The sequence below is a fragment of the Camarhynchus parvulus genome, chromosome 4A, assembly GCF_901933205.1.
Source record: "Camarhynchus parvulus chromosome 4A, STF_HiC, whole genome shotgun sequence".
NCBI lineage: Eukaryota > Metazoa > Chordata > Aves > Passeriformes > Thraupidae > Camarhynchus > Camarhynchus parvulus.
The window spans coordinates 8,076,578-8,102,325 of record NC_044600.1 but is presented as its reverse complement, the minus strand read 5'-3'; the positions used below and the strand labels follow the sequence as shown (position 1 = coordinate 8,102,325).

At 39.0% G+C, this 25,748-nt stretch overlaps 1 protein-coding gene across 1 annotated transcript; it reads left to right on the top strand.

The window, feature by feature from the left end:
• RADX (RPA1 related single stranded DNA binding protein, X-linked) lies at positions 1 to 21,301 on the top strand. Its single transcript, XM_030967366.1, has 15 exons — positions 1 to 637; positions 1,938 to 2,080; positions 2,903 to 3,095; positions 6,265 to 6,373; positions 6,504 to 6,595; positions 6,690 to 6,812; positions 7,948 to 8,046; positions 8,596 to 8,763; positions 9,258 to 9,418; positions 9,829 to 10,022; positions 11,055 to 11,123; positions 15,747 to 15,826; positions 16,273 to 16,566; positions 17,729 to 17,911; positions 18,327 to 21,301. The coding sequence occupies exons 1-15, from the start codon at positions 79 to 81 to the stop codon at positions 18,470 to 18,472; spliced, it is 2,613 nt and encodes an 870-aa protein (XP_030823226.1). The 5' UTR covers positions 1 to 78; the 3' UTR covers positions 18,473 to 21,301.
• The last annotated feature ends 4,447 nt before the right edge of the window (positions 21,302 to 25,748 follow it).

Sequence of the window (25,748 nt, the reverse complement as noted above, 5' to 3'; positions counted from 1 at the left end):
ACAGCGGGAAGCCGCGGCCGGCCCCGGCAGCGCCCCGGAGCGCGGCTCTCGCCCGGGAGGGGCGGCCAGGGCGCTGTCATGCAGGACCCTACCCCGGAACGCGCCGAGGAGAGCCGGGCGGCGGCCTCGGCGGACGGCGGCGGGGTCTTCTGCCTGCAGAGGGTGTTCGAGAAGGTGCAGGGCTCCTCGCAGCTGAGCGCGGCGCCCGCGGAGCCGCCGGCCGTGACGGTGGTGGCGGTGGAGCGGTACCTGGCGCAGGCGCCGCCCGCCGCCCCCCGCCAGTACTGGTACGACCTGACGCTGGCGGACGGCGCGTGCTGGCACCGCTGCCACCTCGCGCCGCGCCTCAACGGGCTGGTGCAGCGCGCGCGCCTGCGGGCGGGCACGCGCCTCCGCCTGACGCGCTGCTCGTACCGCTACGACGAGAGGCGCCTGAACCGCGGCTTCTTCTGCCTGGAGGGGCTGGAGCGGGAGGGGGGCACCGGCACCGCCGCCGCGGGCACCCCGCCCGACGGGTACCGCCCGCTCCAGCCCCTCCGCGGGGACAATAGGCACTACCTGCCGCTCTGGAACAACGAGGATCCCTATGGAGACGTGTGGGTACCGGACAGGCCTCCGGTGCAGGTGGATGTGGACGGTAAGCGCGGAGGAGGCGGCTGTAGGGGTGCGGCAGGGACGCCCTGAGGCGCTGCGGGGCGCCCTGAGGGAGGGGGCGGTGCCGTGTTTGTGGGGCGGTGGAGCTGGGGAAGGATCGGGAGCACAAGTCCCATGAGGGAGCTGAGGGGGTCTTTTCGCTCTCTACAGTCATCTGACTGCAGGGTGCAGCCAGCTGGGCTCGGGCTCTTTTTCCAGGCAACCAGCGGCAGTGCAAGGGCGCATAGTCTTAAGCGAAAGTTTAGCTTGCACATAAGGAAGAATTGTTCACAGAAAGGGTAAATAAACATTTGAACAGTCTGCCCAGGGAGGTGATGGAGTCACCGTCCCTAGAGGTGTTAAAGGCAAGGCTGGATGTGGCACTTGTTGCCATGGCCTGGCTAACAAGGTGGTGTTTGGTCATAGGTTGGACTCGATGATTTTAGGGGTGTTTTCCAACCTGGTTGATTCTGTGATTGCTTGTGCAGCTGGGCTGAGCTTCCTGATATCCTCCAGCTGTGTTTGGCCTCACTAGGAATGTGCCACCTGTGTCACAGTTCACCTGCTCCTGTGGGAAAAACCTCTTCCCTGGGAAGATGGTGAGGCACTGGCACAGGTATCCCAGAGTTGTCAACTTGTGGATACTTCACCCCTGGAAGCGTTTAAGACTAGCTTGGATGGGGCTCTGAGCAACCTGGTGTGGTACAGCGTATGGCAGAATATTAGAACGAGAACCTTGGAACCCAACCCCTTCTGTGATTCTTTGTTGCTTTGAGAGAGTTTTTTAAACTCTGCAATCATTGACTGAAATATGTAGCTGTGGTGTTTGTGCCCAGTCTCCTGAGGTGTCAAAAACACTAGGTGCAGTAGTAGTCTTGTGTCTGGTCTGTGGGGCAGGATGCTCACATTTTGAAGCAGCCACCCAAAATGTGGTCAGTGTTGAGGGACTCAGGCCATTCCATGAAGCCTGGTGAGGAGAGAGGTACAACAGCACTTCTGCATGAGTGTGATGCCCTTGCAGGCTGACACCTGTGGTTTTTGTAATAGCCCTTCTGCTCATCTGACAGCTCTTCTGTGTCATTTAAAATGTGTCTCAATTAAAAGAAAGAGCAAAACTATGCTGTGTGCAGATAGTTCATAACAGAGTTTTATTGGTGAATGATATCAGCAGATGAGTCTTGTTAAATGTTAAAAACCTTAATAAAATACATGTAACATCTTGCCACTTTACTCCTGAAAACTTAGATATTCAATCATGAATGCTCTTTTTTGGTTTTTTTCTTTTCCCCTCCCCTTAACTTTAGTCTCCAAACTGACTAATCTTGGTCATCTGGAAATGACATGGAGAAGCAGAGTGCATTTCCATCCACTTCTTGTGAGAATCCTGCACAAATCTAGACTAAAGTACTATGGAAAACCAGAGAAAAAAATGGATATGCCTTATCAGGTAAAGAGGGATAAATGCATAGGTTAACACTCAGATTGCAGTAGGATATTTGAAAATAATTTTTCCCATATAGTAAGCACATAAAGTTATTTCGTAGCTATTTTATATGGAAAATGTTGCCTTTACAAAAATGTTGAGCTCTCTAGAGCAGGAAATGCTGAATTTTATGATCATATATTTACAAACTTTAGTGGATGAATTTCAGTTACTGTAGTTCATTTGAGCTTTTTGTGAAGAAAAGGATACTCTGAGGTGTTAGTAGTTTAACAGCCTAAACATTTCTGGTCTCTATGCTTTTGAAAATTGGACTTAGTATGTCCTGTCAAAAAAAAAAAGAGGCACTATATTTAAATTATTTCTAGGCCCTGATTCTGTCATCTGTTGACTTTCAGATAGACAGATTATTTTACTGCAAAATTCTTAATGATTTTTCTAATACATTTAACTTGTGATATTTTTGTGTTGAACTTCTTGGAAAAGGAGACTGGAGGTGTGGTGGGTTAATTTAAAAATATTTTTAACTGCTTAGTCATCTGCTCAGTTTCAGATTCAGCATTTGCCCAGGTTAAAAATTGGGGATTTTCTCCACTCTAGTATTTATCTGCTTAGTTATCTGCTCAGTTTCTGATTCAGCATTTGCCCAGGTTAAAAACTGGGGATTCTTTCCACTCTAGTATTCAGTACAAGTTGTGGAACATCTTCTATATCCATTTGTAACAGAGAAATCATTTATGAGTCAAGTACTTGTGCATTATCCCAAATAAATACCTAGCAGAATGATAATAAATAAGATGACTGTAGATTGTCTCTTTTTTTCTTCAGGCTTACTTTGAAGTTGCTGATGGCTCAGGCATGATGTCAATGGTTTTGTGGAATTCTCTGTGTCCTGAATGGTATCACAGTATGAAGGTTGGCACAGTGCTGCTCCTTGCCAAGTATGCCATCAAATCCAGTTACCCATTTAAAACACACCCCACCCCAGGGGATTCACAGATGAAGAGATTTGCTACAATTGGTTAAGTATTGCAGAAACCTATTCTGAGTCTATAAAATACAGTTGTACAAAGTAGTTCTCCATAGAAATAAAATAGAAAGTGATCCATTGCTGAGACTTATTGATAAAGTATAAATCCTTAATTAGTACTTCTGAAAGGTGTCTGAGCATCCAGGTTCTTGCTCTTCCCTGTTTATTTTGAATCATGTCTACAGAGTTTACTGCCACAATTAGTTAAACCCTTTATTTAAGAAATAAAAAAATAAAGAAAGAATCCCTGATATCAGGAACGGAGATTATAAAGATAGGCCTCTAGTAATGATTTTTAATCTGATTCTACTTCCTGCTTAATAACACACATATCACTTGTATACTGCACACATCTTTTTCCAGGTCATTGAAGGACATTATCACCTCATCTGACTTTAGATTTTATGCTGTCAAGGCCCAGAGTATCTGCACAGCTCCACAGAATAAAAAGTTGCATTGATGACTTCTGTGTGCTGAAAGAGCATCACTGTGGGAGTGTGTATGAAGAATATTCCTTGACTGTAAAAAAGCATTGTCTTACTTGCCAGTTGTTTAGTGTGGCAGATACTCAAAGGAGCTATACTACAAAAATACAAGTCCTGCAATATAACAGTAATGGCCTTTTCAAACTGGATTTGATCAACTTTGGGGTTGTTTTCTCTCTTCCTTCACTCTGTATGAGCTCTTTCCCATTTTGTGCTTTTATACTTAGAACAAAATGACAGCCAACATTCTGAAAATTCAAATAACTTGGAACAATATGCATGTTGGTGAAGGGTGATGTATGTATCACTTATTGACAATGACAGTTTCCTAATGAAGTTAGGAAACAGTGCACAAAAAGTTAGCTACAGTGCACAAAAAGAAGCAATGTTTTCACTGCCAGAAGCAGTATCTTCCCTGACTGATAAATATTTGCATTTAAACCAGATCTCAATGTCTGAAGTATTTGTGATGGCTCGGCAGGAGATAGAAACATTTAGCTAGGAATGGAAATTTGTGTGGGAAGGTGATGACAACTACAAGCCAACCCTGAAAACAATTATAATTGCCACAAAACCTTTCTATGCAAAGAGGACAGAGTAGAATATGCCATGTGAGGTGACTTTCTCTATGGGCCAATATCTCTGCATTTTCATGGCCTTATTTACTCTGCACTCCTGATTTCTTACAAGCATTATTGGGGTAGGAATGGTAACAAAGAGGTCAAAATGGCCAACTCAGCCACTGGGCTGTAAAGGGTAATTGCTCTGTAATGCAAGAACTAGAAGTCACTCCATTGGAGAGCACCATGGTGCACAGATAAACTGCAGAAACTGTAAATCTTTGGTTCATAGAAAAGTATGTACAGGATCTCAGTTCTTTGCACAAAGCTGAGAATTTTTTCTTAATATGAATTCACATAATCACATGATGCATGGATGGAGGGTATGACCATATGTCATATAAGAACAGAGTCACAAGAAAACAGAATATCCAGAAAAAATTCTAGAGCATTTGTAAGATGGATTTTGTGCAACTTCCATTGCATGAGGGGTTTTTTTTCTTTTTTTTTTGTTCAGATGAAGTGAAATTATTACCTCACTAAGTATCTCTGTATATGCCCAATGTGGACCAATATTTCAGGTTTCAATTACACTAAGTCACAAAAGTAACAATTACTTTTTCCTTCATTTATTTTAAATTTGTAATGCCATCAAATCCCAACTTTCCAGTATGACCTTTGAAGCACTCACCTGCAAATATTGTACAGTGTACCTGGAGAGTTATCAATTCCCCAGTATTAAAAGGTTTCCAAATGGAGAGTTCTGCAAGGTGCTGTGCTTCAGGCACATCCCTAGACTGCTATGCAGTGAGCTCTGCATTGCTGGCCCCTGTTTGCAGTTGCAGCATTGTTGGACTTGCTGAGAGGTGCCATTTCACAGCCTAAAACCTTTGGAACTTAGTACCAATGCCTTGAATTCCCCTGCCAGGCAGTGTGCATATTTCAGTTTCACACATCAGTGGATTTGTGTGGCACTGATGACAGCCTTTGTGTAATCCGGACCTGAGTGTATGACTTTCATTTAATCTCAAAATCATCATTCATTTAATCTCAAAATAATGGAACAATTGAGAAATTTTTGATGCATGGGAAAGTTTTGTTTCAGGAAATTTCTTGGCAATACTGTCCTAAAAGACCATATGCAAAACCACCATAGTTCTCTGAATGCATTTCTAGAAAGCAGAAGCCTAGAGAGTATTCCTAAGTAGAGGGTCTGACTTGAAGTAGGACACCTTCCAAATGTTGCACTGCCAGGGTGAGGCACCAGATATAATTACATAAACAGTTGTATATAGTATTTATATCTACTTAATTTCTTCCCTGGGTGCATTTTTTTAATAATCCCTCACTCAAACCCAAGAAACTTAATCAGAATCTGTCTTTTATATACCAGCAAGATTTGTCCTGTTATGAGACTACAGAGTACTGCCTTGTGTACTCTAGAAGCTGAAGCCACTATTCCTGTATTTTTTAATCTGGTTGAAGAACACCTTGCTTGCCCGAGTGCTCCACCATGTTTGTAATTTAGCATCTAAACAATCTGAGAAATAAATTAAAATGTTCAGGTGCTATAGAATAGGCATGGGAAGACCTTTTGTTTTCCTCCATGGCCATGGTGTATTTCTATCCTATTGAAATAGCATCAAATATGGAAATTCTCATGCACAAGTTCTGTTTTACTTCATTGTCTGCACATCAGTTTCAGACCTCACTGGCATTTGACAACAAAGCTAGTGTAGAAAGTACTTTGTATCTAATCAGAATGGTTGGATTAGTTCCTGTTAAAATACTGCCTGGATTGTACTAGTTGGCTCTTGTAGGCAGTTGGAGAGTTTAACATTACTCAGGTGATAAAATTACTTTGTTGTACCTGAATTCTTATTTTATTTTGATGAAAACCTGAACTCAGAGAAATTGATGAATGATTTCACAAAGTCAGAATATTTAAGAAACTTTACCCCAGTAAATCTTTATGGGTTGTTGATACTTTTGTTTTTGTTGTTGTTGTTGTTGTTGTTGTTGTTGTTGTTATTATTATTATTATAACAATGTTGTTGATGATGATGATGATAATTTGTATTCATGCCATAAATGTTACTTTTTTTTCTTTGTCAGAAATTTGCCTTAATGTTCGGGATCCTCCTACTGAAATAAGTATTATTCCAGAAGAAATGGTTAAACCAGAGTGGGGATTACCTGAAGTTAAATATAGGTTTATCACAAGGTAAAATAGAATTTTGTTGGTTATCAAGCTGGAATTTAAATTACACTACCTTACAGTGAATGTTAATTGGAAATGCTTTTTGCAGAGTTTCTGAGAAAGCTTACCCAGCTTTCTTCTATTTTGCTTTTAGGTCAGAGCTGGATGACTTACCGCACAATCATTCCTGTGATGTTATTGGTCTTGTGACATTTGTAGGAAGGGCTGAGCGAGCCAGAAAAAGAGGTTTTTCTATAAATATGACTTTCAGAACTTATCAAATAATTTCTAAATTTCTAAGTAAATGCTTATACATTTTTCTTAATATTTGTTTATTTAGAACACAGTGAAGACTTCTGGCTGTATCGTTGGGCACATGCCATTGATGGGACCTCAGACCAACCGTTCATACTGGAATTGTTTGCAACTTCTCAGCCAGATGTGTTTGAGCGTATTCATCCAAGTATTCATCTCTCTATAATACTAATAATTATTCTTAATGTTTTTCTAGTTCATTGTGAATTTCTAATTATGAGATTAGTTGCCACTGAATAAAAAATGCTGCGATTTATCTCCTGGAGCAGAAGATAGTGGATCAGAAATTAAAATTTAAGAATGAAAAATAGCTTAAATATTTGAAACCCTTACAAATTGCAGCCTGTCTGTTAGCATAAACAATTAGATGGGCAGGTGGGCCTGGGGCTGCTCTGATCTCCTTCATTTCAGATGTTTTTGTGATGAAGAACCTGGGCAACATCTCTTGCATCAGAGGCAATTAAAGGCAGCAGCTGGTCAAATCTCTTGCTCCTCTTGACCTGTAAATTTCTGCTTTTTTTATAGACAGGAATAATTTAAGAGGATTGAATGAAGAGAGAGGTGAAAGTGGAAAAACTTCATTTCTTTGAAACAGTGTTTTTTGCCCAAACAGCAATCATCACCCAGATGTGTTAGTTATCACACATCAGCTAAGACTAATAAATTTTAAACTAGGGAATCCTTAATGAAGGATTTTAAAAGAGCTTTAAATATTTCTTCTTGCCTTCTTTCTCTTCTCCTCCAAGCACTCATTCTTTTTATAACACTGGTTGGTGTTGATATGTATTTTTTTATCATTTGATGCAGCACCAGCTGCACAATCGTGCTTAGATTATGGCTGCATTCATCTTGAGTGTTCTGGGGAAGTGGGAAGGAATGACATTCCAGTGTTTAACTGAGATACTAACAAAAGAGTAAGTTTGAGCTCCGTTTAGAAGTTTTGCAGTGGCATGCCATAATTTCTCATGATTTTATACTTTTTATCCTTAAGAAACACAGCTATCTAGTACCAATATTTGTACTATTTGTTTCAATGATATCCTACCTGATGAAGTATCTCATGTTTCAGTTGTAATATCTATGCTGAAATTAAATTCAAAATTTAATTGCATGTCCATATGGTAATTTATAATGGAGACTCAAAACCTGTGTGAAACATTTGTAGGGTCAAGAACTAAATTGCCTTGTTTAGACGACTTAATAAAATCAATCCAGTGTGCGTCAATCTTGCTGTTCTAAAATCAATGAATTCAGGAAAAAAAAATGAATTTTTTTTTCACCAGTGACATACTTGGTGTGCACACAGATGAGAGTGATGACTGAGAATCCTTCCAGGACAGTTTACCTTACAACTTCAAATGAAAGTCAAATATTCATTAAAGGTAACTTAAACTACTTCTAGTTTTATGTAGTTCCCATGTTGTTTCTTTGGAAAGGGTGTTTTCATTTTACAGCACAGTAAATTAGTACAGACTATGAGGTAATAAGGAAACATCACTGCAGAAGACAAGAAGGCAAATGGCATTCTTGTAAGGCATTAAAATGGATTTATCTATAAAAAGTATTTCTAGGTTAAGACACATGTTTACTAATTCTTTCAGGCTGTTCATATTTTGATAGGGTAGCAATTGTGGTTACCACTTAAAATATTAAAAAACACTTGCAGCTTTCCTATTCTAGGAGCTTTTTTGCTAGTTGTTTTGGTTTTTTCTGTTATTTAGTGTTTGTCTGACATTCAGTGTCAAATGCAAGTGTAGTCAAGGAATTCAAGGTACTCATTTTGTAAAACACTCTTGACAAAAGACATCTTTTGTACTCTCAAGATTTTCTTAATTTGTTTTTTCTAGGTAGTGTTCAGGGGAGTTTCAAAATGAGAACAAATGTCAGTTGCCTGCTTTGATTTTGATACCTGATTATTTTTGTCTTAAAAGGGTGGCACAAGGGCCAGCCATACACCAAGGATGCCAAAGTGAAAAACTTCATTCAGTGGATGGAATCTCAAAGTGAAACTGATCAAATAAAGAAAACTGTCATTGGTGGCTATTACCCTTTTCCACGACCTCCTGATAGCTTTTTGAAATACTGTAAAAACAATGAAGGTATCGCATATGAAATATCTTTAGATTTGTGGCCTTTTCCAGTCAGTCTTACTCCAAGAAAACTTCCTTTTGTGACTAAGTGTTTCATAGGCTAAATCCTCACCTCACAGAAAATATTGCACTGCTAGCTGCAGGAGAATTGTAGAAGCTGTGGTGAACTACACATATACCCAGAAGTTTTACTCTGAATATTCTGCTACATCAAAATTAAAAATAGTTATTCTGAAGGCTACATTGTACTGGAAATTTCACCTGAAACAGAAATTATGGTGTCTGACAATGCATACTAACTTATGCACAAAAAAGATTTGTGCTTATGCACAAAAAAGATTTATTGTTTTAATTTTTTTCCATGTGATGTGGATAATAAAAAAGTTTAGAATTCTTTAAAAGCATAAGTTTAAATCAATTTAATATTTAGTAAATCTTCTCTTTAGTCTTGTGTTCAGAGACTATGACTCTGAAACTTGATTCTGGAAATTTCTTTTTTGCAGTTGAATCAGTTTTGAAACCCATAGGTGAAATAGGGAAAGAGATTGAAGACCTGCACTACAGAGAACACAAGCGAATTGCTGTTCAGGGAATAATTAGTGCTATAAGATACATCAGCTGTAGCGATGCGGCTGAAGAAGCCCCAGGAGGGGACCTGGTCCAGGTATGGTGTGTGACAGTTAATGCCAAAGCATCTCTGATTGTCGTTAGAATGGAGAATTTTACATACGAGTTCAGAATCTCATTACATTGTTTCTTAATCTGATTTTTGAGAGCAAAATTTTAAGAAGTGATGATTCAGTGCTTCTCTGAAAGTGTTTGGGCAGTCCTCTGTAAAACTTGTAACTGTTTCAAAGTTACTAGTTTGATCACCTCGTGTAAATTGGAGTGTGGGAGAGGCAACTGCTGCAACATGCTCACTTGTCGCCTTCTAGACAGAATTTACCTTTTTAATATGATTAGAATATAATTTCTGCTAGATGTAAGGTGGCTGTCAGAAATTTGCAAGTTTTTGAGTTGGAAGAAGTAGCTTTAAGTGCATTGAAATTCTTAAACAATTAACTGTTGTTGCAGAAAGATACCTCTCAGTCTGATGGAAGTTCTTCTGTGTCCAAAGAAGACTGTGTTGACAAGGGAAAACATGAAGAAGTTAAGTCTTTTCTGGGGCCACCCTGCACTCCTGGGGAACATGAGCACCAAACTCCGCTGTCAAAAAGGAGTTCAGTCAAGCGAAAGACAGCACGCAGATTCAGAAGAGATGCAGAACAGTAAGCTCTCTTCATTAATATGTGGTGGATCTTCTAAAAACTGTTTTCAGAAATTAAGCCAGAGCCCAGCCTGTAGAAAATAATAAGAGAGCTTTAAAAGCATATATAGTTTAATCTTTGAAATGTAATTATGTACTTTTCCTGGCATCAGGTGATGACAGTTACACTGTTCATGCTAATGAAGGATTAATTAAAGTAGGTATGCAGTGCTCTCTTCTGATTAATATTTATACTGTTTTCTTATTAAGCTCACGGATTTGAGATAAAAGTAGTTAATACTTGAACCAAATGTAGTTAGTGACATAGCTGTGGAACAAACAACAGTTACAGTGATGTGAGGAAATCAGACATCTTGGCTGAAAATGCAGAATCAGGTATACCTGTTCCTTAATTTCAAACACACCTTATTTTTGATTTCTGGGCAATGGGGTAGTGCCTGTAGCTGTAACTTGCTGTCAGAAAGGAAAGTAGATGGTGGTCATGTGCTAATCTGAGGGCTCAAAATAACTTTTAATTTGTCTGATACAGCTGTGTTAAATTCAGGAGTAAAGTAACTGCTTGTATAACACTGCTCTTTGTTGCAACTTGTGTAAAATCTAGTACAGCCACACTCACTATTGAGAGCCTGGTGTACACATTGACAGATGGAAAGTTTCAAAAGTCAGGCCAGTCACATCTGATTTTTTTGCAGTGGATTTCTCATACTATAAAGGGTATATTTTTCTTCTTTACTTTTCACATTCATAAGTCATAATGTGTGAAGAGAGTGGATGTTTAGTATATTTTGAGGGGAAATGAAATAAAATATAATTAGCATTGAATGAAGATTTAGTATTATGAAAACCTTGGTAAATAGAAGTTCTGTCTTGGCAGTGTTATAGCAGATTTAGTGGATTCTTTTCCATATGAAAACTTCCAGCATTTGAGTGTCTTAGTTTAGTTCTGCCTGAAAGAAAAACATCAAAGTTCTTTGCTTTGTGAATTTCCATTTAAATAGATACTGAAAAGTAATGGTGAATTTCCTACTTTAAGGGGAGGTACATCTGTTAGTCCTGCATCATCTCACCCCTATTTTACGCGGACTGTAAGGAGAAAACTTGGGTAAGTCATGTGAAATTAATTGTGTTGAATAATTGCAGTGATCAAACAAAAATACTCCAAGTAAAAGTTTTACAGATTGGGAGTCTCTAAGGAAGCAAAATGAAAGAACAGATCAGGGTAGAGTTTCATGTTTTCTATTCACTCATCTGCACTCACTCTAAATATATCTGAAACATAATTTTGGGCATGTTATTAAGCATCTTCTATTGCTACTACTTCTACTAAGGGAATATATAATAACAGAGGTTCATCATGGTAATTAATGGATTTTCTGGTGGTGGCTGAGCTGTACATTTTTCTTGATGCTACAGAGGTGTAAGTATAGTTGTCCCTGGGAAGCCACTCCCCTGCTCCTTTCACTCCCCAGCATTCAGTTGTTACATAACTCAGCTTGGATCCAGAGAAGGTGGGCTTTTTCTGAAGTCCACATAGGAGTTTCAAACCCAGAGTCCTGTCAAGTCTGGAACCTACTGAAATAACTACAAAAGTGAAATTATTAAGAAAACTGAATGCTTTTATTTGTTAACCAGGGGCTAGAAGCTACTTTCCTTTGAGCATTTTAAGGGCCATAAATTCTTGTCGCTTGTTCCAGACAGAACATGAGCAACTTGAATGTTTGAACTCCTTGGTGTCGAAAGTAATTTAGGATGTTTGTGTATTTTGGCAGTGATCTGGAATTTATGTCATGACTACATATATGGCTCAGTTGCCTTTTTGGTTTACTTTTAGCATCTCTTCCTTTTCCCCCCTAAACCCAAGAATTACAGTGCTAGGAATAGGGCAACAAAGTTTTTGACCATTCTGCCAGTGTTACTCCCCTACAAGCATGCCTATTTTCTTGAAATACATTTACTGGAAGCTAATTTTTAACAGCCTTTTCACCCATGTGTTGTTTCCTGGTCCTTTTGGTAGAAACTGCATTTTCTAGGAGAAGTTATTACCTAACTTTGCAGCTGGTTCATTAAAAACATCACCTGGCTTTAGGTTCTGCATGTGGTGCAGGACTTTGCAGGGACTTGTGGTACAAATCCATAGGAAAATCAGGAGATTTTCCTTGACTGTAAGGAATCTTGTTTTCTTTTGCTTGCTGAGAAATGTTCCGCTTTTTCCAGGGTGGGGGGAGGATGGGAAGAATGTCTTCTCCCCGTTTCTTATAGGTGAAGCCAGAAGTTAAGGCATGTTTACTTTGTTCTCTGCTTTTCTCAATCTGCTACTCTCCTCGCTACCTGTGTGTCCACTCTATGCCATTAGTGCTAGAACCCCAGCTAAAGGAGGAGAAAGTCTGTGTTGGATTATGGAAAGCTGTTTCACTCTATATAATTAAAAGGTAACTCATGTATTTCTGTAACTACCTATAGAATTGTGCTGAATTCTCCAAATTGCCAAAGAAAAATAGAAAGTTAGCTGACATACTTTAAAATTGCATTGATTTCTGTTCCTTAGATGTAGCAGAATGTCAGCTCTCACTGAAATACTATAATATATTGATGAAATAACAACAGTAGTTTTAACAAACGTCACATATTTCAGAGAAAATTCTGAGTTGGAAGGGGCCCACAAAGATCATTTAATCCAATAGTAGAGTTATGTTTTAAAGTACATATTCTAACTTAAACTATTCTGCATCAAGTTTTTTGTATGTTATTTTCAGCATGCAGTTTCATTTTTGGGTTTTTAAGCAGTAAGAGCTTATTTTGAGGTTTTTTATTGACAGCTACAGTTCCTGCATTTCTGAGGTAACTTACCTGATTTTTAAGGGTTTCAGAAACAAAGCAAATGGGTAATTTAGTATTATTGTTGATATTTATATCCTTGCTAGTAAAGATCTTCCACATAATGGTACTTCTAAGCATTTAATATACTCCAAAGTAATTTAATTTGTAGAGAATGAAGTGATGGTGAATGAGGAAAGATCAGGAATTTCAGACAGGATTATTTTTATGTGCAAGTGAAAAAAGCTCAGTAGTTTTCTTAGAATTATAATCTTCGTAAATTTAGCGTGTTACCATGGAATTGCTGCACTACATGCTCCCACTCCATACTGCATGAAATGAACTTGTTTGCATGCTTCTGTCCTTGTAGTTTCACTTCTGTATTTTTTTGTCACATAGACCCTTTTATATTTGTTCTTTCCTGTGGATGTGACAGCATGGGAATGGGGACTCTATAATTTAGGGAAATTCATCTTGAGGTTTGTATGACCGAAAGTTTCACAGCATGTGATGTTTCCCTCACAACCCTTTTTCACATAAATCAGAACTTGTCAGGGACAAATTAGTAGATACTAAAAATCAATTTGTGTAGACTTGTCAAGTTCTCATAGAAGGCTTTTTGGTCTCTCTGTTACTTGCTGTGGTAGATGTGTTTATCACAATGGTGTCAGAACAGTTCATTTCAAGCCAATCTATAAGAAAAGTTTTACCAGTTTTATCAGTGAGTGGGATGTTTTCTTGTATTGCTTTGAGGCACTTCACTTCCTTGCATTGTTTGGGCATAGCTGTGAGTCATAACTAATTTTTTTCTTAATTTCATTTATTACATTTAGTCCCAATGCTTAGAAAATAGGTGTGAAGCATGGAATGTGCTTACTTTCCCAATAGTTTCTGAAAATACTGATCTGCCATAGATTTTGATTGATGTTATTTTTGATGACAATACTTTAAAATAAAATTACTGACAAATTGAGTATCAATGTATCTGAAAATAGTGAAGAAAGGATTTTTTCAAGTGGACATCTGTGAAAAGGGGGTCTGCAGAGTGCAGGCTGGAAACAGCAAATCTGGCAGGGCACAAGTTCTCCTAAAGCTGGCATGGGTAAAATGGGCTGTGGGTGTTTTGGTGTACAACAGCAGGAGCATATTGCAGTACGTGGAAGGATTTGGGTGGCCTCATGTGCATTGCAGACATAGTGGTTCACTCACAAAGAAGCACCTGGATGTATTAAAGACAAGTAGTTTCCCTTACAAGTCTAGCTCAGGTCAGGCTGTCCACGCATCCAGCACAAAGCAGGCCTGGAGGAATAATGTGTTGGGCAGGTAGAAATTATCTCAGCTACAGATCTGTGAAAGAAGTAGGGAAAAATCATGACAAGTTTTCTTCATATTTTCCTGAGGCTCTACGTGCTTTAAATCAGAGCCTATTCACTTCCAAATCTAGACAATTTTAAAAGAAAAAAAATCCATGATATCCACTTTACACAATATCTACTTGTCAGCAGTATGACTTGGTGGTTTAACCCTCTGCTTTAATGAGAAGTTGTTGTGTATCTAACTTGACATGTTGGTTTCTGAGCAAGCCTTCCTTAACACTGTGCTGGGGTTTCATTTTGTGTTTGACAGGTCCAAATCTCAAAAGTGAAAATTAATTTTGTGGGCAGTAATTTCACAGGTTGTACTGCTTAAGTGAGGATTGTTTTGTGCCTAGATTTGGACATCACAAGGAGGTCGCTTCAGTGGTGATAAATCCATGATGGGAGTGTATTTCTTAAAATACACTTTCATACTCAAAACCCATAGTGCATTGCCTTTTATCTTTTCACTAGATACTATTTTAGATATTTTCCATTTGTTAGGAAATGTTGCCATGAAAATTTCAAGATACACCCTAGTATGAAATAGAAAAAATATTTTTAAAACCTGCAAATCCTTATGAAATTAATTATCAATACAATATGCTGTAAACAGCATGTTCATCTTTGATTCCTTTTTTACTGTCTGTATCTTGTCGTTATTATTAACTACTTTGATGGTCTGGAATTTTAACAGTACCTTAACAAAGTCTTACCTGTTGTAGTTGTTTGTGATGCAAGATAATCAAGATAGTCCTTTCCCTAAGTTTTTTCAGACATCACAGTGGGTTTTATTTTAATAAGAGGAATGGATCAAAGAAGAAAGGAATACATGGGCCTAAGAGCTTATTTTACCATGTTGCTTGCAGAGTGCCTCTTGTTTTTCTCCTGCTTAATATCCTAGGTAATTTATTAGATGGATAAAGAATAGTTTCTTACCATTAATTCAAAACTTCATGATTAAAAAAAGACAGTCAACAAATACGTAGTTTGCTTCATTAAACTGATCATTACAACAGGACAGTATGTTCACAGGAAAATAGAGATTTGCATTTCTGTCATTTTGGATTCCGGAGTGGTGGCATGGCTCCGTCCATGCTGTGTTTCTGGGTGCTGAAGGGGATGGCAGAGCAGTGCAGCCGCATGCTGAGCACCGGGTTTTGCCATCGAGTCACCTGTCGGTCACCTGTCGGTCCCCTGTTGGTCACCTGTGAGTTTGGCCGTGTCACACGTGGTATTTCCGCCCGGTGCCGGTAGAGGGCAGCAGACACCGCTGCCAGTGTAAAACCCTCCCCGTCTGTTTCCCAGAGCCAGGAATCAGCCAGGGCTAGTCCTGAGCTCTGCTGAGCTGATTCACTGAGCACAAGTAAATTGTGTTTACTTGTTGTGTCCAGCTGCTGTGTACAACTCTCACAATGAGGAATCAGCTCATTCACTCGAGCTCGTATCATTTATCACTAGAAGTCTGTCTTTTGCTGCATAGAGTTTGAGGTTAATTAGGTTTAAGGTAAATAAATATATATATACACATACACACTATAATTTTCTTTTTATAGCTTAGATGAATATCAGCATGGACATTCTGTGCAAAATAAAAATGGACAGGCTGTGTCAGACAGTTTGGAGTATTGCACAGGTATGTTGCTAATAGTTGTTATATTAACCTTAGGAGGCTTAAGACTACTTTTCTTCAGGTCCAAACCAGGCAACAAAGATATCCTTATAACCTTTGTTAAGACAGTTCCTCTGTACATCTGGTTGCATCAGCCTCTGGGGAACCGCATGTATCATGAATGTCATTCTACTCAATGTTCCCTGCTGGGTTCTAAGAGATGGCTGAAAGGACAGCATTGGATTGTTTCCCATAATGGGCAATAAATTCTCAGTATATCTTTATAGAAGTTTTAAGTTAGGTTAGTATCTCAGAAGCACTTTATAGCATAAGACCTCATGTTTTCTTGTAGCTCTTTTAATTTCTGCCATGTGTTCGTAATTGAAATGTTCTAATGAAAATTGTTTCTTATTTAACAGAGGAGTGATACAATTATATAAGCAACTAAATGTTTTCTGTGCTTATAATAGATCAAGAAGGAGTCAATAATATAGCTGAAACTGAAGAGCTTGGAAGAACTTGTGGTTCCTGGCAGAGTGACCTGTGGGCACAAGTGAAAGACAAGTTAATGAATTATTTTCATCACAGCAAAATTTTCCCAGAAAGTATCCCACGTAAATTTGATTATGTGCACAAAGACTTACTTATGCAACAGTACAACCTTCATGCAGCAGTGCACCAGCCAATAGAAACCAGAACAGATAAAAACATCAATGAATTTAAAAGTGCTATTGGCCTTGGATATTATGAAGTGACAGTTCTGGGTAAGTAGCTTGCCTTGTGAAAAAGGTTAAGCAAGAGCAGTGTAGGTTCATCAGAAACTGAATGGATTTCTCTAAAAGAATCAATTGATTCTGAGTATTTCCTGAGGTTTGAAAAATGATATTTTAGATTTTTGTTACAGTCCCCATTAAAGGTAAATTTTATTCTCATTAAACATACCTTTCAATGAAATGCCTGAATATCTTATTTGTAGTAACACTTTTCATATAATTTCAGTTTTTGGGATAGTCTTATGAGTGTTATTTGAAGATTGTGTGTAGTCCTTAAACTATTGGTTATTTCAGTTAGGAATAGGTCCTGATGCAATCAGGCAAATTAATAAATTGCACTTGCCAGCTAACTTTCTGCTGGAGAGGTGTTTATCAGAAACAAGTCAGTGTTCTTAAAAAGACAACTATAAATGCTTCTTTTCAGGATTATTCTCATTAAGTTGATTTTTTCATACTGTTGCTCCTAAAGTGCCTTCTTTCCATGGCAGAAAATGAAAGGCTATATTTTAGCCATACTCATTAACTGCTCCATGCTGCTTCTGGTTAACACGAAGTGCCAGTTGATTGATTTTTATTTATTAAAATATAAATATGCAAGTTGATATGTATCTGTTTGCTAGCTTTATTGAGGGTTATTAAGTTTGATTTTGTTTTCCCTTCAAAAGGGGGACAAGAAATTGCTTTGATTAACAATGCTTATGTTAAGTTCCCATAATTTAAAGGTTTTCATTGTTTGCTAAGGGACATTTGCAGAGAATATTTGAAGTCACTGGAATCCCGTGACTGACAATACAATATTGAAGATGAAAGTAGAACTGTATTGCACACTTTACTGGTTGTAAAGTTAATTTCTCTGCATTTGCAGATAAAGTTAAAAGGAGGATGAAATGGCTTCCAAGGTTTAATGTTTTCTGAGCTATCAGCATTGTTAGCCTTAAACCATAGTATTTCATAACATCATATCAATTTGAATGTGCTTGTGTATAATCCTATGTAGAAACATATTTTTAGACATTAATTATTAACTAATGGGCAAAATATGTAAATAAAAATCAGTTCAGTGGTTTGTTTAAAAAAAAGAGAAGTGGTGTACAAAGTTGCTGATGGACTGAATATTAAGTTTTCTGCTAACATAAAATACTTTTTTCAACAGGTATAAACCATGATATAGCAATAGATGTTGCTTTTCTTCCACTGTTTTGCCCTGACAATCCCCACTTGTTTCAACTGGAAGACATTCAGAATGATACATTATTGTCTTGTATGAGTTGTATCTCTGCATGCCAGCAGAAGGCCACCAGCAGTGGGAGGCTTGGTGACACGTTTCCTCTTTCAGGTGAGGTGCCTTTCACTGATGTTACTCATTTATAATTTCTTGATTTATCTGTCAGTGCAAGAGTTAATCCTCTGTAGAAATCTCTGGTGTAGATCAGACATTGTTCACCTCTGCAGTGAAAGAGATGAGAATTCTACTTCACCACCTTTGGTAAATTGCTGTAATACTGAACTTTCAAGGCAGTTTTTGCTGGAGCTGTTCTCATCCTCTGAGAACAGTATTTTAATATCCAAACTACAAACTCATATCTAATTCTGATTCTGTCATTTCTAGTGATGGAATTTATGAATAAAATTTTTCACTGAAAGAAGGTTGAACATTACTGTATGGAGAACATTAACAATTCTGTACACCTTTTTATTGTGTACAGAGTATACAGCAAATACCTTTTAAAACCACCTTTCTTAACTTCTAGATGAAATTGTAAAAGCAGCGAAGGAGCTCGATGGCAAACATGTTATCTGCATCTTGGACATGTGTCACTTGGGTGATGACAAGGTGGAAGTCTTTCTAACCAAAATCTACAAGACAGTGGAACCACGTGTGCTGGATCCAATGTAATTTAATAACTTAATTTTCAAATGTATATTGTTCAAATGGAGGGAAATAAAATTGCTGTAACTTGAATACACCCTCTATACATTGCACTTTTCTAGAGCTAGCAGACACAAATATAAAATCATGATTCTTGGGGCAGTTGTAATGGTCATCCATGTAACTGGGAAGGACAATTGTTGCCTTTATTTTTCAGTCTTGAAATAGATTAGACAATGTCTTGCTTGCTGATGTTCAAGAAGGATGAGTAGGCAGTACAGTGAGCTGATCATTTGGCAGGATACCAAGGACTCAGAGTGATTGTCAGCTGTCTTTCTTTGCCTGTGCACAAACATACACAGGAAATGTATATATCTGGGTGAGAACTGACAAGAGAGGCAAGCTTTCCTAATATTTAAGGCAGTGTTTGCAAAAGAATTAACAGACTGTGATAAAAAAATAGGCTGGAAATCAGAATAATTTTGAGCATTAGAATTTTGATGTTTCTGTGGTGATCTTTTTTAGTGAAAGCTACCAGAGGCAGCCTAACTGCTCTTTAGGCTTGAAGCTTACTGTGAAAGGGATTAAATACCATGGTGCCTTTAGTACCATGATCCAGGAAACCACTTTCAGTTCTTTTCACCTGAGCAAGGTCAGATGCTGTTTTTATATGTCTGCTTTTGTACACAGAGTATTAGGTAGTGAGTATAGCATCCAAACATTTTTAACATATTTTATTCATTAATATGAGTTATGAAATATTTTTTAAAATAATTTTTTTATTGGAACGTGCTTTGAGCTTTGCAAGAGAAAGTTGCCTTCAAGAAGTGCTAATCATGGCAGGATATACAGTTTGCCACATAATTTCTAGGTGTGTTCTGAGAACATTAAGTTCAGCCAATATGAGAAGCTGCTACTTCCACAAAAGCAAAGGATTGGAAAATTCTGCCAACATTTTGCCTGTACTGAGGAGCAACTGGCTCCTGCTGGTCCAGAATCAAGTAGCACATTTTTGCCCATGTTAAACAGCCTCAAATCACTTGAGGAACTGGATTCTTGCAAAATTATTTTCAAGCAGGAGCTCTTTGCAATTTGACTACTTATCCATTTGAAATACTGCCCTCAATTCAATTCTTTGAGAAGAAAGAATTACAGAGACTTGCCAGGTAAATTGTACCATTATTGACCAAAGCCCACAGAGTTAATTTATAGGAACAGATTAATTCTTAGGTACATTTTAGCAGCCTGTTGGTAATTGGAGATTACCTCTTTCAAGTAGTAGTAGTCACTTCTCTGCCCTGGAGGCAGTGGACTTTGTCCTCAAGTACTTAAAGTCTGTACCCTATCTTCAGTTAATGGTAATTTGACAGAAAAATGTAATTGATTTTGTTACATGCAAGTTCACAGGCAACTTCAGATAAAAAATCATGAAATTAATAAAACTATTGTGTCTTTCTAGTGTAGTTTGCAGTTTAAAAATATATTAAGGAGAACAGTTTAACTTTAATTGCACTGTAACTAAAAGTCAATTAAATGTGACTGTATTGTATTTGTCTATTTAATATGAATCAGAAGTATTAGTTCTGGAGCAATGTTTATCAAGTCATGCCTTTCAGAGTACCCACAGAAGGCAAAATTAAAAGATACCAACTCAAGAGGAGGAGGGTATTGCTTGCAGTATTATTTGTGTCATTGTGCTGCTTATGGGTATGTGAAGGTGAGAGGCCATTGCTCTGGAGTGAGTGACACAGGACTTCATGTTCCAAACTGAGCCATGCTGACTGTGTCAGCCAATGTTTTTTATTTACATATACTTCAGATGGAAGTCTAATTTTAATACAACTCTTCTTTCTCAAGGCAATTTTTAAAGGAATGATGCTTGTCATCACATAAGGACTGATGTGGCTGACATTGTCACAGAGCCACATTAGTGGGATGGTCCAGCCACCTTCCTTCACCCCATGCCACAGAAATGGAGCCAAAGGCTGTTTGTGGCATTGCACTGCGTAGTACACTTTAAACATAAAGCATTAATAATTTCATCCTATATGTTAGGACTTCCTAACTCTAAAGGAAATATCTGAATTGTTTGGAATATAGATAATGTTTTAAAACATTAAAGAATGTCATTTTACTTTACTCAAGTGTTTGAAATTTTTCATGGCAAAGTTGGGAAGGAGAGATACTTTTGTAGGTTGGGGTGCCAGTGTTGAAAGCACAGGCTTTCTGTGTGCAGCTGGTGAATATCCAATGCCTGTAGTAGACTTGGAATTTTACTACTTTGGATCATTCTGTAGAGTCACCATCCTACTAAATAACACTGGATTTAATATGTGGAGTTCAGTGGCTGAAGTGCTGCAGTGTTATTGTAATTCTACCACTCTGTCTGTCTCTCTCCTCCCTGCCAATCCAGCACTGTCAGACTGGAGCAAAGGTTCTCTGCAAAGAAACCACTTGCTGTTTTACTACTTTCAGTGTTTATTAACCCAAGTGTAAAACGAATTGATTTTTGGTGCTGAGTCTGTCAAAATGATAGTTTTGCCATGTTAAGTTAAGATACAGTCTCATTACTCCTGCAAAATGTCAAATGGATGGCCTTTATTGCTACTGCTAGGGGTAAAATAATATCAGAACACATTTCTTTACTGTGGAAGGTGTACCTGACCAAAGAACTTTACTCTTAAACCTTACATGTGCATGTTTCTTGTGTTTCAGCATTAATTTCAAAGAAGGGAGGAAGGTAGAGCATATGTAGGTAGTGGTACTGTTGAGTGTATAAAAGTTCCTAAGTCATAGATCATGAAAATAATACTAATTTTGAATTAATGTGATGTAGAAGTTGTGCAACATTGAAAAGAAGAGAATATAAATAAACAAATTAATATATGTAAATATCTTGGATTTTTTTCTTTCAATTTCTTTCCTTTTTACTTCTTGTAAGTTGTTTTGATTTTCCCAGAATCTTCTCTACAGTCATGTTCACTCTTTTCAAGAAACTTTAAAGGAGAAGTAGGCCAAGCTTCCATCAGCATCTGTGCCACCAATTGCAGCTTCTCTTTGCTTTCAACATGGTGTGCAGCATGGCTTTGTAGAAAAAGAGGCAAAAGGGAGTCTCTTTGTCCCTTCTCCTTCCACTGTGCTCCAGGACTGGGGCTGAGCCCCAGGCTGGGCAGAGCAGGATAGGATCCAATTCCTTGGCTGCTTGTCAGCTGAATGGGCTGGGAGTCCCACAGCAGTGTGTCCTCTGGGCACCCTGGCATCACCGCCCTTCCTGGGCTGTCTCTGTAAACCTGCAGGAAGGGAAAGAGCTTGAAGAAGATCTGCTCTGCACTGGGTCTGTTCCCAGCTCTGGAAGTTGTGTGAATAAAATGAACACTGCAAAACTCAGGCACGTCAAGTGGAGTTGCTGTGCAGCTTTGGCATTTGTATGAGCACAACAGCATCCTGAACCCTTGGGCAGTGAACTCTTTAGGAGTGACTGAGCCACCTTGAGAGCAGCCTGGGCAGCATGTTGGAAAGGGCTTGAGGGGCAGCCAGCAGGGCTCTGCCTCCCTGCAGTCCTGCCAGGCACTTGAACCGTTCTAGATAGAGAAATGAGGCCAAAGGAAGAGCCTGGCTTGGCAGGCAGTTAACAATAAAGGCTGTTTTGTCTGTGCTGTAATCTGTGACCACTATCTGGGTGAGTACTGATGACTTTCATTTGCCCTGAGTGTGCCCTTTCTCTGCCCTCCAGCCCTCACCCCACTGGGAGTGGGGCCCTGAACCGCAGCTTCCGACAGGGCTGAGGGCCAGAAAACAACAGGCTCAACCAGGCCCTGATTGACCAGGGCCAAAACACACTGCAAGAGGGTCTGACAGCACTGCAGGCTAAAGGAAGATGAACTCCAGGCTCAAGACCAGATGGGAAGGATCAGAATGTGCTGCTGTGAAGTCTGGTGTAGTCAATTTTTATTTTGTTTTAGTCTTTTCAAAAAAGATCTTCTCTCACCAGAGCAAATTAACAAGCAAATACATTTAGACACACAGGCTGGAGAACAGGCAGATGAAGTGGATGTCTTCAGGTGGGCAGGGCTTTATTAATCCTGCAGCACGTAATAATCTGCACACTGATATGACCTGGAATGTGGGCAGTTTTATTTGAGGTCTGTAGAAAACAGAAAAATCTGAAGGACAAATATTTTATTGTCTTCAGAAGGGAAGCAGCCAAGAAATTACTGGTCCATTTGTCCAACTTTTGTCCCTAAAGTGACTCTGGAACAATATTTTTTTAATCCCTTCTTTGCATTTTTACCACCATCAAGGACAGTTTGTGCCAAACTAGTCTAGTTTCCCTTGTTGATAGGCCTAAGATAGGAGGCAACATCCTCCTAATCAGCTTGAGGGAATAAAAGTTAAGCACGGAGATAGACATGCAGCAATTAAAAAAAACCCAACTCCCTAAAAGCACTTGACCACCCAGCAGGACAGCAAATGCTGCTGCTTTGCAGAAATCTGTCAGGGCAGCAGATTTATTTAGCATTTAAAACCATCTGATCATCTGGAAGATGACCCTCTGTGGATTACAGCCAAGGAGAAATGCTTAGAAGGATGTTCAGGGACACAATTATGAGGATTAAAAATTGCAGCAGTTTTCCAAAGCAAAACAAGTGACAAAAATGTGGTCCAATAAAACCATCAAAAGCAGTCCCCTTAGGCAGGAGAAAGGGATTTTGCAGTGAGGAGGGGCTGACAGGGCAGCAATGTTACTGAAAAGTCCAGAAATCATAGGGAACCACAAAGTGAGGTGCAGCTCCACAGCAAGGTGCAGCTCCACAGAAAGTAGCAGCTATGATTTCTGGATGAAGATGAGGAAGAGAGGACTGACAGCCAAAAAATGTAATTGTTCTGCTGGTTTGGGGATGATGCAGTCTGGCTTCAAGGCCTTGAGACACTCTAGAAGAGACCAATGGGAAAATAAATTATTTAGAAAACACAAGAGTTAAAGACTCAGGCTTTTTGGCTTGTTTCTTAAGGCAGAAAAGATCAGGGACAGAACTTGATAGCATGATCAGAGTGCAAACAAGATTCTGGTGAGAGGAGGACAGAGAAAAAGGCAACTTTATTTGCAGTAAAAATCAGCAGGTCAGTTGGTGGGAGAGTTTTGAATTAGGGAGAAAACAGCAGTGAGACAAAATATTTGGGAGACTCTCTAGTAGAGTTTTTTTGAAGTTTGACAGATAACCAAGAGCACTCTGTCTTGGCATCACTCAGAAGAAGAAAACATGGCAAGGATGCCCTGACAACTGTTCCAGCCCTACCCAAGCTTTAATAAATTCATGATCAATATAATTTTTTCATAGAGGCCATAAACAAAATTACTGTTACACAACTAATAAAATGGCCCAGTGATCCCAAGGATTTAGAAACAGGATTTTTACTCCAAGCCAAGCTCAAGCACAGTCCTTGAAATCCCACATACAGAAAGGCGAATGCCATTCTCTCTCTGCCTGGTATGTTGCTAGCATTTCTACCGTTTATACCTCCTAGCTAAACAGGTTACAAAGTGTTTATGCAAAAAAAAGTGTGTTAAAATCAGCTGTGGAAAAATGTCAACTAATTGCGCAGCCTTTGTACCTGCCAATGTAGGCAAGGTTGTCTACAGCTGAATATTCTACAACATGACAGGGTGTGATATTAAAACTTAATAGCCATAACCTGAGTAGCTTTCCCTGTAGCTGATTTTGACATTTGGAGGACCAGGCAGTTTCACATCTTTTAGGAGTACCTTGCTGGCATTTTAGAAGTTTCCACACTGACATTTTGTGTGAAGAAAGGAAACTAGTGAGAGGCTAAAAGGCTTTGAAGTACAGGAGGGAGAAAGGCTCCAACAGGCAGAACAGGCTAATTTTGGTGCTGTCTGCCATTTAAAAAAAAATGTTCTGTTGCTACAGCTAAACAGGTAAAGAAGTGGCAATGACATAGCTAAGTGTCTTAAATACAGCTCAGTTGTGGTGTTTCAGAACAGAGAACTTTGAGGCAGAAATTGTTGATATCAGTTGCAGTAAATCACTAGGAGAGCATACCCATTGCACAACTTAATTTTTCCCACCACAGAGCACATATTTAGTTGGGTTTGTTATTTTTTCTTTCAGCACAGAAGACATAGGGGCAGCTCTACTTTTAAAGCATTAGCTTAACTCCTGGTTCAAGTTGCCCCTAACATTTGATCTAGCTTTGCAAATTTTGCCCGAGATTCCAAAAAGTGACAGTGCCTGAGCTTAACCAAACATATTTCTCACTAAAGCTTTTAATCCCATCATAGAGTTAGCCAAAATAATCTGCTATTTTATTTAGCTGTTTGAGCCAAATGAAAGAGGAAAACTGATATAACAAGCTAAGAACATGATTACTGGATGTCCTGGTTAACTGGAAAGTTATCTTTTTGTAGCTGCTTTATGCAAGAGTCATCAAAATAATTGCAGTATTTTAGCAGAAGCCAAACAAGAAGCAGAGACTATTACTAGAGTACACTGGCTGGTTTTCAGCTCTGTGGTGGCAGCACCAATTGTCTTTCCCCACTGGATTACTATCTTCAGAAAACTAAGCAATAACCAGAGAATGGCCATAGAAGGGGGTCCTTCAGTGATAAACACCACAAGGTTTACAAACAAAGAGAAATTATTTCTTTTACCTAACCAGCATATTGGAAAAACAGATTGAAAAAACTAACCCCAAAAAACCCCATAAGTCATCAACAAGCTGTCAGGCCCTTACATGTTAGAAACCTGAGACAGAGTTTCCGGACCCGAAAGAAAGTTTCTCTTCCCCGTGCCACCCACCCAAACCCACACTGCTTTGCTGTGGTAACAGTGTGGATTTTGTTACATCATGTGATCTGAGCCTCCTGCTGTCGCCTTGATTCAACAGCTTGCAGAAAGTTCATCCAAATAGAGAGATGCTAATCTGGTTTTGCATTTGGATTTTCAGTATTATCTAGAAGCTACATTTCTACAGCTGGCAATGCCCCCCTAAAACATATTTTGCAAATATTGTTTAAAACTGAAGTATTTGGGGATTATCTTGGTGAACCTTCAGTAACCCAGCAGAACTGCTCCTCCCAGTCCCACCTTGCCTGTTCCTGTAGATCTCAGCTGCTGCCCAACCACAGCACCTGGGTGAGAAGGAGGGAGGGAGGTTTCTACAACATCCTGACCATATCTGGACTTCCACCCCCTACTCACCAACATCCTGTTCTTGCTTGAGTGAGTGGAAAACCCTCCAAAACAAAAATTTCATTCTTTTTTTTTTTAACAATGAAAAAAAA

Coding starts and splice junctions, on each gene's coding strand:
- RADX (XM_030967366.1), top strand. CDS start 79: ATGCAGGACCCTACCCCGGAACGCGCCGAGGAGAGCCGGGCGGCGGCC. Junction 11,124..15,746: donor ACTGTAAGGAGAAAACTTGG/GTAAGTCATGTG, acceptor TTCTTTTTATAG/CTTAGATGAATATCAGCATG. Junction 16,567..17,728: donor TTATGAAGTGACAGTTCTGG/GTAAGTAGCTTG, acceptor TTTTTTCAACAG/GTATAAACCATGATATAGCA.